At 40.9% G+C, this 17,397-nt stretch overlaps 1 protein-coding gene and 1 non-coding gene across 2 annotated transcripts; both read right to left on the bottom strand.

Moving 5' to 3' along the window:
- Positions 1–9,178: 9,178 nt before the first annotated feature.
- On the bottom strand, positions 9,179–9,252 carry TRNAN-GUU. The gene has a single exon. It is a non-coding gene; the product is annotated as a tRNA-Asn (tRNA).
- Positions 9,253–10,540: 1,288 nt separating this feature from the next.
- On the bottom strand, positions 10,541–16,997 carry LOC120706838 (AMSH-like ubiquitin thioesterase 3). The gene is made up of 14 exons (XM_039991566.1): positions 16,719–16,997; positions 16,410–16,474; positions 16,256–16,328; positions 15,893–16,063; positions 15,642–15,745; positions 14,777–14,882; positions 14,636–14,682; positions 13,327–13,642; positions 13,045–13,134; positions 12,908–12,970; positions 12,695–12,769; positions 11,879–11,941; positions 11,281–11,333; positions 10,541–11,065 (listed from the first exon to the last, which is right to left on the bottom strand). The coding sequence occupies exons 1-14, from the start codon at positions 16,842–16,844 to the stop codon at positions 10,885–10,887; spliced, it is 1,533 nt and encodes a 510-aa protein (XP_039847500.1). The 5' UTR covers positions 16,845–16,997; the 3' UTR covers positions 10,541–10,884.
- Between the last annotated feature and the right edge of the window lie 400 nt (positions 16,998–17,397).

The raw sequence follows: 17,397 nt of genomic DNA, 5'->3' as shown, positions 1-17,397 counted from the left end.
TTGACGCTTCTTAAAGCGCCAATTTACATACCGCAAGCGCACGGATCGTGGTAGCTTTTCCCTTAGAGTACTCCCCCAAGGTTTATCCTCCGTAGATCGGAAGCGAACCGACTAGGGTTTACCATCTAATCTATCAAACCTATCCTAAACATGAAGCGAAGATTGCATATAAATTGAACACTTGATAGATATGAATGAAGCATAAGTGTTCATCACACCCACAACCATAGATGAGATAACACAACCAAGGAGCTAGGGCCTATTGTCTCTAGGTACGGTTCTAGTGAAAAAGGTGATCAAAGCATAGATTGCATCTCAACTAAAGGTAAACGAAATCATCTCTCAGAAAGGCAGCTCGCAAGCGGCCTACTTTCCCAACGTCGCCGGTGCGAGGTGCGTGTCGACGCCTTAAGGTTTCCCAAAGCTTTACCCCAGACTCCCATGGTACTCGCCATCGATCCTATTCCACATCATGTCGTCGCTAGAACTTTTCCCTCCGCCATGCTGTCACCACACCAGGGTAATCAACCACTAGCTAAAACATGCTACCTCAATGTATCCGCAAGATGTAGATTAATTACCACGAATAGATCTAATCTTACTATGAACATATGGATGCATTACATATGAGAAAGAAAGCATGCATTGAAGTAGACCAAAGTCGAGACAACTAGAATAAAGAGTAGATTGATATCACCATCGTGTGTGTACATACCCCGACGAATGTTGGGGATGACTCTCGAACCCCACCATGGCACAACCTCGCAGGGAGGCCATGGCGGCTAGGGGTGGCCTAAGCCATCTCCTAGGTACCCTCGAAGACTTGCGGCGGCCGTCGTCTCCCTCCGATCTTATCCCTAGGTTTTCGTCGAGTTCTGGGTGGATTGGATCCCCTCCCTTGGGCGCCTAGGGGTTGTATTTATGCCCTTGGGGAGCCTTGGGGCGTGTTCCACCTTGCCTTGCATGAGATCTTCCTTGGGAGAGAAGCAAACTTGGTTTCCATAAAATTAGCCTCGCCAGATTTTACTGTTTCGCAGCCCTTCCTTGCCGACGACATATCTCCTATGTCCGGACTCTAAATAATGCAAATTCGGTGTCCAGATTTTGTGCCACTAAATTATCTCCAACTTTGGTATTCATTGCTTTCCTTGGAAACGAAGATAAGTTCCCCAAAACAGCCTCGGAAGAAAATCTGTCTGATTTCGGGTTTGTCTGCGCAGCAGGTATTTCGGGGGCCATATCTCCTAGCTCCTTGACCCGAATTGGGCCTTCCATATGTCCAAATCGAAGCTCTAATCGAGGCCCACAACTTTGGTATTCAACCTTTTTCCATTAGAGACCGTTTAAGTCTCTGAATCCGCACCGAAAGATCATGCTGTTTGCGCGAATATCTCTCGGGCTCAGTTGATCTCATGGGTAAACCTCCAAATCTCAAGCCCATCTTCCTCCATGTGGCTTTTCTCGACATTTTGACTTTCTTCACCTCTACATGTGGGCTTTAGACGTCATTATCTCCGCGATTTAGATAGGGGTGCTTGTCGTCCAAGCTCCAGCATCTTCTGTTTAAGTCCCCAGAGTTTTTCGGCTTCGTGCTTTGGTCCTTGGGCTCTCTTGGAAGGTGGATGTGCATGAATGGGCTTCGAATCAACATGGGCTTTGGTCCTTTCTTTGGGCTTTGGCCTTCGTCTTTCTCCGTGTTAGCGCTCGATCACGGGTCTCATCATTTCATGCTCCAAAATAGGCCAAAAATCTACAAAAACGAAGTTCCTCCAAAATATATGTGCAAATGTGAAAATGACCAATAATTAGGCCGGGGTTAGGACGGTTAGTGATTTTGATATTGAATTCATGCCATTATTAAGGATAAATAAGGGATAAAACGGGTACTTAAGGAGCGCCAACATGTCCCGAGGGATTGACACATACCCAAAAGAGGAAGCTCCAATGTCTTCGCAATAAGGAAAAGAGAGAGCAGGAGGCAGAGAAGGCGAGGGATGAATACTTCAACAAATACAGGCCCATGATCCCTCAAGGCAAAGTATGGCAGGCTAAGACGATTGACCAGCCATCAGAAAGACCGGTCAAACCGACCCCGACGACCGGTCATACTGGTTCTCTCAACCGGTCAGACCACCCTGAGCCACCGGTCAGACCGGTTGAGCCCAGTGCAGAAAGTACAGTTGAATCAGCGGTGCCTGTTTCGGTTTCTCGAGTTGATGAAGTGAAACCAACTCCTCCAGCGACGGAAGACGAGGAACTGGTAGATTATGAGGCGTCCCCGGAGCGCAACGATTTGGAGATTAACGTTGTGCATATGTCTTTGGATTACCTCATAATTCCCGAAGAGGAGGTGGCACATCTTCAATTTGGGTCTCGTGATGCTATGTTTCAGAAGCCCAAGGAATCGGATAACCATTTGAAGGCTCTCTACATGAGGGGACATCTCATTGGAAAGCCGATTTCTCGTATGTTAGTGGATGGTGGGGCCATTATAAATCTTATGCCCTACTCATTGTACAAGAAGCTTGGCGGGAAGGACAAGGAGCTGATCAAGACCAACATGACAGTTAGCGGCGTGGGTGGAGGTGAGCCCATTGGTGCCAAAGGGGTAGCGTCCATGGAGTTGACCGTTTGAAGCAAGACACTCGCTACAACCTTCTTTGTCTCCGAGGTGCAAGGTAACTTCAGCTTAATACTTGGGCGTGATTGGATTCATGCCAATCAATGTGTTCCGTCTACCTTGCATCAATTTCTTATTCGGTGGATCGGCGATGAAGTTGAGATTGTACCTGGTGATACTTCCTCCTTTATTGCTACCGCCGATTCCAACTCCATTGGTGCCAATGACAACGTCAAGTGCTTATCGGGCTTGGATCTGTCCGATTATGAGCTTATCAGCTGCACCAAGGAGGGTTTCGTTCCTGCAACTCTAAAGCCGATGGAAAATCGGCTAAATCACTTAATGCTGTAAAGATGAGTCCAGCAGGTGACTCAGGTGCAACCGGTCAGACCGGGTCCCACGTCCGGTCAGACCAGACTTCTTCGGATCGGCCATCGAAGCCGATCGGTCAGACCGGTGGGTCAGACCGGTCCAATGCAGAGTGGCTTCAGCAGCGCATTGAGCACTATCGGGCGCATACGAACGATATGTGCGAAACTATTAAAGAATCAGAAGACATGGACAAGCTGGGCCAAGGTTTTACGTCGGCTGGTCCTTTAGAAAAGGTAGATCTAGGTGATGGTACTATTCCTAGGCCAACTTTTGTAAACAAGAATTTATCGGTTGAGTTTAAAGCTGAATTAATAAAGTTATTGAAAGAATATATTGATTATTTTGCTTGGGAGTATTCTGAAATGCCGGGATTGAGTCGTGATCTTGTTAAGCATCGTTTATCGATCAAATCCAGTTTTAAACCTTATAAACAACCAGGTAGATGTTTCAATCCTAGTATTTATGACCGAATTAAAGAGGAGATTAATCGATTATTAGATGCTGGTTTTATTCGGTCTTGTCGCTATGCGGATTGGATCTCTAATATTGTGCCCGTTGAAAAGAAAGATTCGGGCAAGATTCGTGTTTGCATTGATTTTAGAGATCTCAATAAAGCTACTCCCAAAGATGAGTATCCTATGCCCATAGCCGATATGCTAATTAATGAAGCATCGGGACATCGTGTTATTAGCTTTCTTGATGGTAACGCGGGTTACAATCAAATATTCATGGCCGAAGAAGATACGTCTAAAACGGCTTTTGTATGTCCCGGATTTGTTGGTTTGTTTGAGTGGGTGGTTATGACTTTTGGTTTGAAGAATGCTGGTGCAATTTATCAGAGAGTTATGAATTTAATCTTTCATGATTTGCTTGGTGTCATCTTGGAAGTGTATATTGATGATATTGTCATTAAATCGGTCAGTTTGGATTCTCATTTAGCCGATTTAAGACTTGCTCTTGAAAGAATGTGTCGGTATGGTTTGAAGATGAATCCAATCAAATGTGCTTTTGGAGTATCGGCGGGAAAATTCCTTGGTTTCATTATTCATGAGAAGGGCATAGAGATTGATCCTAAAAGAATTGAGACTATGAGGAAAGTTGAGGCTCCTACTTGCAAAAGAGACTTGCAAAAATTTCTGGGCAAAGTAAATTACTTGAGAAGATTTATTTCTAATTTGTCTGGAAAGATTGATGTTTTTACTCCTATTCTTCAGTTAAAGAATGAAGCCGAATTTACTTGGGGGGCAAAACAGCAAGAAGCATTTGAGAAAATTAAATACTACTTGACTTCGCCGCCGGTTCATAAAGCACATAGAAGAGGTGTTCCTTTTAAACTTTATAAAGAGGGCGAAGATAAAGTTATTGGAGCTGTTTTGACTCGAGAAACCGAAGGATAGGAGTATGTTGTTACTTATATAGGCCGACGACTTATTGATGCGGAAATAAGGTATACTTTTATTGAAAAGTTGTGCTTGCCATTATATCATGCTTGTACCAAATTGCGACACTATCTACTATCTAGTACATGCATAGTAGTATATCAAACCGATGTGATAAAACATATGTTGCAAAAGCCGATTTTGAGTAGTAGAATCGGCAAGTGGGCATATGCTTTGATTGAATATGATTTGGCTTGTGAACCTTTGAAATTTATGAAAGGCCAAATCGTAGCAGACTTCATTGTTGAACATCGGATTAATGATGAGCATGATTTAGAAATTGGTCATATTTTTTGCACACCATGGAAGCGCTTTATTTTGATGGATCGGTTTGTGATGATATGAGAGGAATTGGTGTTGTTCTTATATCTCCAAGTGGTGCTGTTTTTGAGTTCTCAAACCGATTAGAAGAGTATTGTACAAATAACCAAGTTGAGTATGAAGCATTATTATTTGGCTTGGAGATTTTACAATCCATGGGCGTGAAGCATGTTGAGGTTTTTGGTGATTCGCTTCTCGTTGTGCAGCAAGTATTCAAGGTATGCCAATGTATAATGGTTCATTAAATGCATATCTTGATAAATGCCTCGACACTATTTCTTCTTTTGATGAATTTGTTATAAAATATTTGCGAAGAGAAGAAAATGGACAGGCTAATGCTCTGGCTCAGCAAGCATCTGGTTATAATGTTAGAAAAGGAAAATTCAACATTAGAAAATCGATGCAAATTGAAGCCAAGCTGCAGGTTCTGGACGAACCGGTCCGACCGGTTGCAGCGACTGGTCTGACCAGTTCTGAGACTAGTCTGACCGATCAAACAGCAGAGAATACCAATTCGGCTGTGTGAGGGGCCGAAGATCAGGATTGGAGAGTTCCTATAATCTCCTATCTTAAAGATCCTGGTCATGGTGCAGAGAGAAATATTCGGCATGCAGCATTTAAATATGTTTTGATTGATAATGAACTTTATCGACGAACTGCCGAAGATTTGCTTCTCAAGTATTTGGACTCAGATCAAGCCAAAGTTGCTATGGGAGAAGTTTATGAAGGCATATGTGGTACTCATCAATCGCCTCCTAAAATGAAGTGGTTGCTTAGGAGAGCCGGTTTTTATTGGCCTTCTATGATTTCAGATTGCTTTAAGTATTATAAAGGATGCAAAAAGTGTCAACGGTTTGGAGATTTGCAGTTAGTACCTGCTGCATCGTTGCATCATATTATTAAACCATGGCCGTTCCGAGGTTGGGGGTTGGATTTTATTGGGCAAATTAATCCTCCATCTTCAAAAGGGCATCGCTTCGCGTTGGTTGCTACGGATTATTTTACTAAGTGGACCAAAGCAGTTCCTTTGAAGAATATGACACATAGAGAAGTGATTGAGTTTATAACTGAGCGTATTATCCATAGATTCGGTATTCCTAAAACTTTGACTACGGATCAAAGTTCTTCATTCATATCAAAAGAGGTGCGTGCATTCATCGAATCTTACAAGATCAAGTTGCTCAATTCATCTCCATATTATGCTCAGGCCAATGGACAGGCGAGTCAAGTAATAAGATTTTGATCAAGCTTATCAAGAAGAAAATAGAGGAAAATCCTAAGAGGTGGCATGAAGTGTTATCTGAAGCATTGTGGGCTCATCGTATATCTCGTCATGGTGCTACCAAGGTTACTCCTTTTGAACTTGTGTATGGTCAAGAGACTGTTTTACCCGTTCAGATAAATCTAGGCGCTTATAGATTGGCTAAGCAAAGTGATCTTTCTACCGTTGATTATTATAATTCAATGATGGATAATATTGATGAGGTGACCGACAAGCGGATGAAGGCCTTAAAAGAGATTGAGAAGGATAAGCTTCGGCTTGCTAGAGCTTACAACAAGAAGGTAAAAGATAAATCTTTCCAAATTGGAGATCTAGTTTGGAAGACAATATTGCCTCTTGGGTTGAAAAGCAATAAGTTTGGTAAGTGTTCATTGAGTTGGGAGGGTCCATATAGGGTTGTTAAAGTTATCTTCGGGAATTCCTATATGATGGAGACGCTGCAAGAAGATCGACTACCTAGAGCTATTAATGAGAAATACTTGAAGAAATTTTACCCAAGCGTGTGGCAAGATGTATGAAGAAGAGATGGATGATTCATGAAAATCGTCCTTAGCAGTGTTTTTAGGCCCTAGTGTTGTATAGAATATTTCTATTTTGCTTTTTAGCTTGTAAACTCACTAAAAAGTAGGGGGCATAAGTTGACAGCCAAATTTGACACCTGCCGAGGCCGACCGGTCTAACCAGTCGGGCCGACCGGTCAGACCGGTCTGGTCTGTACAGTCCGAGTAGAATTAGGGTTTTTGTAATGAGTCCTCATGTAATTCTACTCGTGAAGGAGTACGTCTTCCCCGACCTATAAATATAAAGACTAAGGCCGATTGAGGTTATTCCCAATCTAATCAATACAAAAATTGCATTATTTTTTATCTCTTAAATCCTAGCATTTTCCAACTCTAAATTGCTTTCTTCCTTCGTCTCGATGGCGTTTGAAGACGTTCTGAGTGGCCTACCGATCTCAGAGCAACCCTAGCACGAGCTCCGATGGGGTCCCTCTTGAGCTCGTTGTTCTAGGCTTTCAACGAAGCCTTGCCTGAACCGGTCAGACCGGCCTCCCTAGGGGTTCGTGGGTGTTGATCGTTTTGACGGTCGTTTGCACGTACTAGCGCATTCAAGTGTGTTGGCGTGATTCTGTGTCAACAAGTTGCTGCGTATTTTCCTGGAAGCAGGAACGAGGTGGCAGCAGTTACTGGGTGTTGCCGGAGGAGGGACCGCGGTGGTCGCGGCTGGACGGTGCCGAGTAGTGTTAAAAAAAACTGACTGGAAGCGGTCCGGTTACCGCGGTAACCGGTCCGAACCGGTTCAGGTTTGGGGCGGTTACAAACCGGCCCAAATTCAAATTTCAAATTTGAATTTCTAAAAATGGAAAAATCCCAAAAAATTCCTAAAAATACTTCAAGTGGCCACGAATCTAATGGTGTCAAAAATTTTCAAATATTCGTTCATTTGGTATACTTTGCGGGCATTTGACTTTAAACAAAAAAACGTGCATACAAAAGTATACAAATATAATGTAAAATATGTTATACATTATATTAATATAAAAGTAGTTCAAAAGAGGGTTGGAGGGTTCATTTAGGCTAAAACATGTTATACAAAAATTCAAATTTTGAACTAAAGTCGGTTTTTTTGTTCAACGGACTGGTTTCCACTCAAATCGGACCGGTTTACCGGTCAAACCGGTCGGCTAACCGGTGGAAACCGATTGAACTAGCGTCTATAATTTGAAATTTGAATTTGACCGGTTTTTACTGGTTTCCGGTCAAACCGATCCGGTTTATCGGAACCGGACCCCGGCGGTTTCAGGGGACCGGTCGGTAAAAAAATCCCTGGCGCCGAGATGACAGGGACGGGAGCAAGATCTACCTGATATTCTGCCAGAGGTCGAAATGCGTCGACAACGGCCACGAGTTCACCTGCTACTGCTGCTTGCACTGGAAGACGGCGTGCTACAAGCAGGGTTTACGTTACCGACCGGTCCGACCAAACCGGTCGATGTCAAATTTGAATTTAAAATCTTCTGTGCAAACGATTCGTACCGGTATACCGGTCGGTCTGACCGGTTTACCGCCCGGTTTGACTGGTAACCCGCCAAATTCAAATTTTTTTCTTTTTTGGTTTAAATTCAAATGCCCGCAAAGTATACTAAATGAATATTTGTATAACATGTTTTATCCTAAATGAACGCGCTAACCCTCTTTTGTACAACTTTTACATTGTATTTGTATACTTTTGTATGCACGCTTTTTTGTTTAACTTCAAATCCCCGCAAACTATACTTAATTAACGAATTTTTGAGAAAATTTGACACCATTAGATTTGTCGCACCTTGAAGTATTTTTAGAAATTTTTTGGGAATTTTTCATTTTTTTAAATTCAATTTTGAATTTGGGCCGGTTTGATACCGGCCCGGACCGGTTTGACCGATAACCGGTCAAACCGGACCAGTTCCCAACGGTTTTGTGAACCCTGGCTACAAGACGACGGAAACCTGCCGGAGCATCTGCCCGGTGTGCGACCCCAAGTGCCACCTGCCGCGGCCGCCGGCGGCCCACCGTCGTCGGAGCTCAACGGTGGCTAGGGACGGGTCGAGATAGCCGTGCATTGAAATATGATATGACTTACAGATATGTAGAATAAATGAGATTGGTAAAAAGAAAGTAGGAAATTAGTTAACTGACCGTTTCTTAAAGATATAAAATAAACAAAGTTCGTAAAAGAAAAGCTGGAAATGGCAATAAGGACAGAATAAATAGAATTAAAAAAAGTTGGATAAAAATTAAAAGACGCAATAAGTTAAAAAGATAATAAATAAAGAAAAATTATTTGTAATAAGAATGGAGATTAAAAATGAATTTTGTAAAAACTGTGGGGAAACAATATAGATAGAATAATTAAAATTGGTAATGAAAAGTTGGAAATTGGAAAAAGGAAAATAATAAATATGGGGATTGTAATAAAACTGGTAAGGAAAAGAACTAAACTGAAGTCAGAAATTGGACAAATGAAAATAATAAATATGGGGATTGTAATAAAACTGGTAAGGAAAAGAACAAAAATTGAAGTCGGAAATTGGAAAAATGAAAATAGTAAATATGGGGATTACAATAAAACTGGTAAGGAAAAGAACAAAAATTGGATAAAAAACGCTAGAGGGAGGGCTTGAACCTCCGACCTTGTGGTTAACAGCCACACGCTCTAACCAACTGAGCTACTCCAGCTTTTGACACAAAATTGGAGTTAACTTTATCTATCCTAATAATACAGAATGTACATTGTTAGTTTTACTAGAATGTACATTGTTAGTTTTATTTTTGTTTATATTTTGTATTGAGAATATAGGTGGTTGTTACTTTTATTTTTGTTTATATTTTGTATTGAGAATATAGGTGGGGTTTACACGTACCAATGCGTGACTTAGTTGCAACAAAATTTATCGTACACAGATGTAAACGAAGCAAAAGCACTGACTTGCCAGAACCATCCGTTGATTGAAATGGCTGGCCGACCAATCCAGTTCGAATTGTGCAAGAATTTCCTCAGATTTTAGTTCTATTTTGATCAAAAGAAAAGTTGTGTTGTTCTCTTGAGATTGTACGAGCAGAAAACCCTAACGATAATCCTACTTCGAGAGGCCTCTCGATTTAGACCCTGTTTGGGACTGCCGTTGAGAAATGCGCGCGCACAATAAGCCAACGCGGTCCGCTACTTGCTTCACATGATTCTCAAGGACGCAGTACAAATCCCGCTTAAACTGCAGGCCGGTGAGCGAGATAAGCACGTCAAACGCGCGCCGTTTGGCGTGTTTATTCCGCTTCTTTCGCGGATAAGCCTCGCGGATGCGGAAACAAACAGGCCTTTAAGCTAAATCGAGAGTCCCTCTCCTTACAATAGAAAAGCAAAGGGAAAGGAAAAGAAGGTAACAAATGAGAAGAAGAAAGCAACGAGACCATCATCAGCCGGCCGTGGGCGGCGGGGGCCGGCTTAGGGTTCTGGGGTTTCCGAGGTTCGGGATTGGGGGAGCTTCCATGGCCAGCAGCTTTAGAGGAATGGTTGTGGGCGGTGGCCGGCCCAGCGGAGGAGGCGGGTTGTGGGCGGCGAGGCTAGCGGCGATGGCGCCGCCGACCGGGTGGTGGACATCCAGTTGGTAGGGTCGGCGACGAGGGCACGAGCGGCAGAGGGGAGGGGTTCGAGCTGCAGTCCTCGCTGGCGTCGGAAGCGACGTCGGCGAGGGGGAGGTCGGCCACAGGGAGAGCCCTCTCCGGGTAGTTGCCTCCAAACCCTAAACCTACATTTGTCCAAGGTTTATATTAGCACACAAGCGAAATAAAGAAAACGCTACATCGACTAAACTGCAAGCCTGCAATGTCCCTGGCTTTCAGGAGTTGATACGATGCATTTGTCTCGAGGGATAACCTTTCAGACCATATGTAAGCTGAGAAAAAACCCCGCACACAAAGCATCCATTAAAAGCCTTCACAAATCACAACAAATAACATGGAAACCTAATGTCTCGTATAAAATAATAAATTGAGCTCAAACAATCGATGGAATTTAATGTTATTTAGGTCAAACATTCAACGAGGTACAAAGATCATGGCTTAAAAATTAAATACAGCACTTCCTCGTCTTGTCACATGAAGCCTTGCGAGGTTAAAGGGATGAATTACAACAAGGCTTCGAGCCCTCAAGGACCTTGAAGGTAACCAATTTTCTCTATACAATGCAATAGCTATGTACAACTGCTTACATAAGAATATGTATTTCTTAAGCACAACTAAAAAAATAAGGCAGCGATTTGTTGAACTGCCTGAAGTATAGGCTCCAAATAGACCGAGTGAAGTAGAGCTGCGTCATCGTTCTCGGAGATCAATCATGTCAAACTTTATATCGGTGTCCATGTAGACATGGGAGCACTGCTCGTAAATTGGTGAGCCATCCAGAGGTGCCTTATGAGGATGGAAACCTCTCTCTTGACAATCATGGATAACACCCATACCGCCTGGATCCGTGAGATGAAATATACCATGTTTTCTGGTTAAACAAATACATAACCATGATTAGTCAAATGTCCCCCAATGCTACAAGGCGTACAAACTACGGTAACACGAGCTATCAAGCATCCAAGCAATACAAAGGTCAGTTAAATCGGGTTGAGCAAATTTACCAATAGGGAAGTGATATATCAACGAAAGTGTTAAATATCAAATGCAAGAAACGGATGTCAACAGCATAGATGGAGAATATACCTTGTTGTTTCAGTAGGTGCCATAACTATTGCAATTGCCTCAGGTAGCATGACCTATCGACACAAAAAAAAAAGGTAGACCAAATAATCAAATTAAATATTTAACACTCTCAATTTGATCAGCCAGTAATAGTAAGCAGATGAGCCAGACACACTATTGTTTTTTTATGGGAGGGCAAACTAACTGTTTAACACATAAGAAAAAATTGCCTTAGTCTAATCTTTGTGCAGCATTCCAGATAAGAATATAGGATCAAACAAACAGAAATTTATGACCAGTCATAAAGTAGGTTCCCCTAACACAATAAGGACGAACAGATGACCAAATCTCATTGAACTATTCAATTGGTCATTCGATCTGGAACTGTGAAAAATGAATTGGGAACCTGTATTAGTATTGAAGAACATCTTCACAATAGCAAGAATTAAGTTTTCCACATTTAAACATTTAGCAATAAGGAAACAGTTAAAGACTCAAATGATCAAGTGCTTAGAGCAACAAAGACACCAAGTACTCTAATATAAGTACATAACCATCAAAGTGTGACACCAAATAAGCAGTAACATATTGTGAGATCCAGTCTGCCAGCAAGCATTACCTGATAAGAATAATGATTGTGGAGATCAATGGAAGACAGGAAGCAGGACTGCGTTGGATGTGTCTGGAAAAAATAAAAGGAATAAATTGAGGAATGCTATATTTTCTCTAGTATAGTGGAAAGTAATCAGTCAACCATAGACTATTTGTAGTTACAGAAAACATAAAACATCCAATGACATTTAATAGAGGTTCGTGACTCCTTGAAGGTTAGAAGAATATTTAACACCCAATTTTTTTTGAAAGCTTTTAACACCCAAATTACACAGCAACATTTATAATATAAATATGTGGAAGAGCAAGATGTGTTGCTCTAAAAGTTGACTAACCATTCATAGTCTACGAAGTTCATACAGTGGTTTGCATGCATGTTAAATGCTGTTTAAATTCTTCTGTACTATAGAGTATAGAGCACATTTGTAATCCTAATATATAAATAATGAAGACCATAGGCCTATATAAAAAATCTTTCTCTAAGACATCCAACTATCCATATCCAACTGTCACATGTCAATGCAAGCTACTGATTTTGATATCCTAGTATCCACATTCGTAAAGAACTCCCACGCTTAAGTAGAGATTTTTGCACTTTAAAAGGCAGCGAAGCAGCTTTTCTTCACTAGTCCTTTCAGTAAATAGTTACACAGGTGGAGAACAAGAAAGCATCTTCATCGGTTTCTTATTTACCTATATCAAGTATGGTACATATACCATATAACCTTTTCTTCTTTTCTTTCGAGGGGATAAAGACATACAGCACATCTACATTATTGACTTGAGCAAACAAAAGAAAATGTCCAAGTAAAATTGAACTCACATGAATCCAACCAAGAGTGAAAAGTGAGCATGAGTCCTGAACTTCAAATAGTTCTTCTTCATTTGTAGCTTCACACTGGAAAAAGAAAAACATGGCATTCAGTACTATGTTTACGTACTGTATTACACATGTCACTAGCAACTTTCACAAAACGAATGGAGAAAAAAACAAGGACAACAAAGACAAAACGGAAGTAAAAAACTAACATCTTACCGTATTAGCTGTCGATTTCTGCTTTGGAATAATTAATGTGGTCACATAAAAAGTTCTTTTTTTCTACATGAAAATACAACTAGTGTTAGAAATTCTGCCAAAACGCCATCCTGATTTCCTATAAGCAATGTACGTACCAGGGTACCAGCAAGAACCCCACAAGTTTCTAGGCTTCTTTTTGTGTTTGATTCAGCAACCCGTAGAAAGCACTCCATCAACTTGATCGGCTAACAACAATGTAAATTGAAATAATCAATCAAAAAAGCCAAAAGAGTACATGAGTTAGACATGGAATGCTGATGGAAGAACCTAACTTGTTACAGATAAAATACCGATGTAAGAAACATAATGTGATTGGTATAGCTGCAAGCCCAAATCACACGATGATTTTAAAAGGAAAAGATGCATTCTGAACTTACAACATGCAAGTTCTGAAAGCGGGCGGTTCCTGAGGTTGGAAGTCCTGGTGTTGGATCAGCAACTCTTGATGGAGATATAGGTCTTTGTACCTCCGCCAGGACTGGTGGAGGAGAAGGCTGTTTGATATTCAATTGGAACAACTCTTCTTCCAAACTAGCAGAAGGGATTAGGGTTTGCTCTTCTGCTGGTACAGACCATCGACCATCATCAAGAGAGAGAACAGATTTCATATCCTCATTTTCATTTGTGGAGCTATCTGGAGGTGACGTACTGGGACCAAATGAACCATCTTGGTTCAAGATGGATGGCACTAAACTGCAGAAGAAAGCAAGATAATGTCAAACAAAAGGAAATGGCATAGTTATATGACTAATTTCCTATTGTAGTCCCTCTTCCAATAATTTTCATGTGTCTCTCCGTCTTCTAGTCTAATCTCAAGCGTAACGTTAAGTTTCTCATTCAACTAGGTTGATCGAGTAACCCCTCTTTTAAAATTATACCTGTTCAGATCGCTTTATATTGATATGGTACATCACCTTTAAAAATATTTCAAAACTTTGTTAAAAACTAACTAAAAATTACAAAACAGATAGATCATTAAAACGATACATCCTAAAAAGATAAGGCTTGTTCAACTTGCAAATATCTCCAAAATTGAAATTTAATCAGCAAATGCCCTTATGATATACCAATAGAATTATTATAACAATATATTAAATTCTTATCAAATATGAGTATCTCACTACATGTGTTAAGAAATAACTATTGCTAGGACAATGTTGGACTCTCAAAATGTATAGATACATACAGGTGTTTACATACAATATAAATCCAAACATTAAAATTTCAAAAGCAAGCAGAAACCCAATATAAAGTAAAAACATCCTAAATTTTAGAAAAGAAAAAAGATAGTAGTTTATACTTAAAAAATGTTGGCAAGTTCCTGGTGAAAATTGGAAATTGCCCATATCAGTGATTTTTGGCATAAATTATTCTTTGCTAATTTCTATAAAAGTTGGATTGTTTTGGTTTTCCTGCAATTTTTTACATGCTGAGACAGCACACATTGTTCCTCAATGATATATTATGCTTAGATCGTAAGAATTTTTCAGGAAACAGTCAAGGTCCTAAAAGTATCCAAATTGGGAGCATGGTTGAGACGTTGAGATGAGGTAGAACAACTTGAAACAAAGTGGTCTCAGTTTTCTTTGAAATGAAAGGAATTATAAGAGCCGATTGCAGCAGAGCAATAGAAAAGAACTTCTACAAATAGAAAAGCTAAAACTATCATAGTTAATGAATTATCACCTTGTCATATCATTTTGTGTTAACTCAAAATTGTTTGGATATTGAACCTGGAAAGAGCAGTAGAGATACATTAGATAATGCTTGCTTGTGTTCAAATTTTCAGCCAAATACACCAAAACATTGAAACTAAAAGAATCATACCTTAATTCCAGTAACAGGCACATTCCACCGGCCATGAAGACCATTAGGTCCTAATATCGAATGTCTAGCTAGTGTTTCTTCACTTGGATAAGGCAGGTTCATAAATCTGCATAGTTTAGACAGAAAAAGAGAAGGTTCAGTGCACAAAACACCATAGAAAGAAAAAAACCAAAGATACAACTAACGCATATGGCTACATGTACACCAGGGAAAGAATAGCTCATTGTTTATCTACAGAAAGCACACTGGATAATAACAATATCTAGAAAAGTAAAGGAAAATAGAAGTTAGACGAAGGAAATGGAAGGAATAGATTAATTATTATTGTGCCAAAGCACTTAACTACATAAGTTGCTGGTCTCTGCCAAAAACACTGATTTTGTAAACTTCTTGGTATTTTTCCTCTCTTTAGAATGTTGTTTCTCAAATTTACAAACACAAAGTGTGTGAAATGACTAATCAACAGAAAACCTACATGTAGTGTTATTCATTTATCTAATTGTTGGAAATTCTGAACAGATAGATAAAACCAACTGATTGGAAATATGGCACTGTTTGTTTGTAATGAAAGAAAATATAAAATTTTCAAAAAGTATGCTTTGTTTCCTGCAAAGTTCCTCTCAAATAACCACCCTTGAAATTAAGCTAGTATATGAGGGCCATATGTTCCCTATAAGCCTATCATTTCGCTTAACAATCATCAAGCCACTACAGTGTCTTTGTTAGATAACTAACATGCCAGCACTCCTTTTACATAAGTGATGGATAACTGTTAATCAGAAAATAACTAAATGGCCACACCATAGTTAAGCCAAGTGAAACAAATCATATCACATACATAAATATGACCAAAAGATATACATACTGTTTATGCATCTGCCTATCATGTTGGACACTTGGTAATGATGGCACTTGTCTCCCAATTTGGAAGGATTTTTGCAGCGCTCCATTAGCGCTACCTACAGATGGCTGAGGAAGAAAAAGGATGAAAAATTATAACATAAGTACAGCACATGAGAATATTAAAAAGTACAAATTCTCCATATCTTCTTCTCAGAATTCTTCACAGTATTACATTATTACAGACTTGGAAATGCAATATAATGCAATGCATACCTGTGGAGTATACAAGCTTGGGGAATGTTGCTCTATCCTACGAGTTGTAGCATAGGTTCCATTTAGACTATTAGTATTAGATTCCACAGTACCTCCTCTGTTATGCTCGGCAACCTGCCGCTGCACAACTGGCTTCAATGACTCAAGCTCTTTGATAACATCAGTAAGTTTCTGCAACAAAGGCTCATTCATTTAGATAAAACTGGAAAATAAATAGAGAGTTCGGAGATGAAATAAAGGTCAAAAACAAGTTATTCGCAAAAAAGTTCTACAAGCCCAGTTGGGATTTGAAAAGCCTATGTTGCTCAAGAGTAGATTTAAGGCGACAGATGTGATATCTAATAATGAATAGAGTGGACTTACATCGAAAAACGCCTTTTCTCTGAACTTGAAGGCAAGGAAATCACGATGCTTGGGTATCGTCTCGCACAACAAGCTGCAGCCAATCAAGTTTCAGGTGCAACAAACAATCACGGAACCAAGATGCGAGTATCAAATGATTGAGTGCTCAGCCCACCTCGAGTATCTCAGCAGGATTACATACAGGTCGAGGATGTTTTTCTCGTTCCGATATATATTAGCCTGCGCCGACAACATCAGAGCACCAAAGCTCAACACAATTTGACTCCAAACTTAAGACCAATCGCATTAACATCATAACAAAAACAACCCCCAATTCGTTCGCCCAAACCAATCGAAGAGCCCCGCGTGCAATCGACTATAAAACAATCGCACAGCTAACACTTCACGCGGCAGAAGGCGAGATCTAGAGAGGGCAGGGGCGATCCCCCGCACGAGATTCCCAAGGGGGCGGCTAGGGTTGGACCTGCCGGAGGAGGCTGCCCGCGATGCGGAAGTAGTAGGGAAGGCTGATGCGGTTGTCGACGGCGATCGGCCGCGCGCACGCCTCGATGTTGATGGGGCCGCCCCTGGCTGGCTGCGGCGGGCCCATGGCCTCTTCTCCGGCGAGGCCGCCCCTCCTTCGCCGGCGCGGTGAAAGCTCGTGGCGACGCGGGGGTAGGAATGGCAGTAGACTTGGGTAGCGGTGAAGGAATTGCTGAATTGGGTCACGTTGGAATTGGGACTGCGGGCGGGTGCGGCTCCGGCGGTCCACTCCGGCCTAGTCTCTTTCCTTTTTGCGGCTGCACCCCTGTAATATGCGCGAATTAAAGTTTGCGGTCTTTTTGCCACTTTTTGCAAAAAAAAAAACGTTTACATTATGCCTTTTCTCTTCAGATATGTCTTACTTTTATAGCCGTTAATTAAGTACAGAATTGGCAATGCTATTGGTGTTTAGGCCCGTTTGGATCACCTAGGACTAAAGTTTAGTTCCGACTAAACTTTAGCTGACTAAACAATAGGTAACTACATTTTAGTCCATGAATATTTGGATCCATGGACTAAACATTAGGTGGAAAACCATATGAAACATATAAATGGGCGAAACTAAATTTTAGTCTGAATTAGGGTGGGTTCTATGGACTAAACTTTAGTTGGGATGAAAC

This window comes from Panicum virgatum, chromosome 5K (assembly GCF_016808335.1).
Source record: "Panicum virgatum strain AP13 chromosome 5K, P.virgatum_v5, whole genome shotgun sequence".
NCBI classification, from domain to species: Eukaryota; Viridiplantae; Streptophyta; class Magnoliopsida; order Poales; family Poaceae; genus Panicum; species Panicum virgatum.
This window is presented reverse-complemented; position numbering and strand designations above follow the sequence as displayed.

Coding starts and splice junctions, on each gene's coding strand:
- LOC120706838 (XM_039991566.1), bottom strand. CDS start 16,844: ATGGGCCCGCCGCAGCCAGCCAGGGGCGGCCCCATCAACATCGAGGCG. Junction 16,064..16,255: donor GAGAAAAGGCGTTTTTCGAT/GTAAGTCCACTC, acceptor CCTTTGTTGCAG/AAACTTACTGATGTTATCAA. Junction 12,971..13,044: donor GGGTTCTTGCTGGTACCCTG/GTACGTACATTG, acceptor ATTTTCATGTAG/AAAAAAAGAACTTTTTATGT.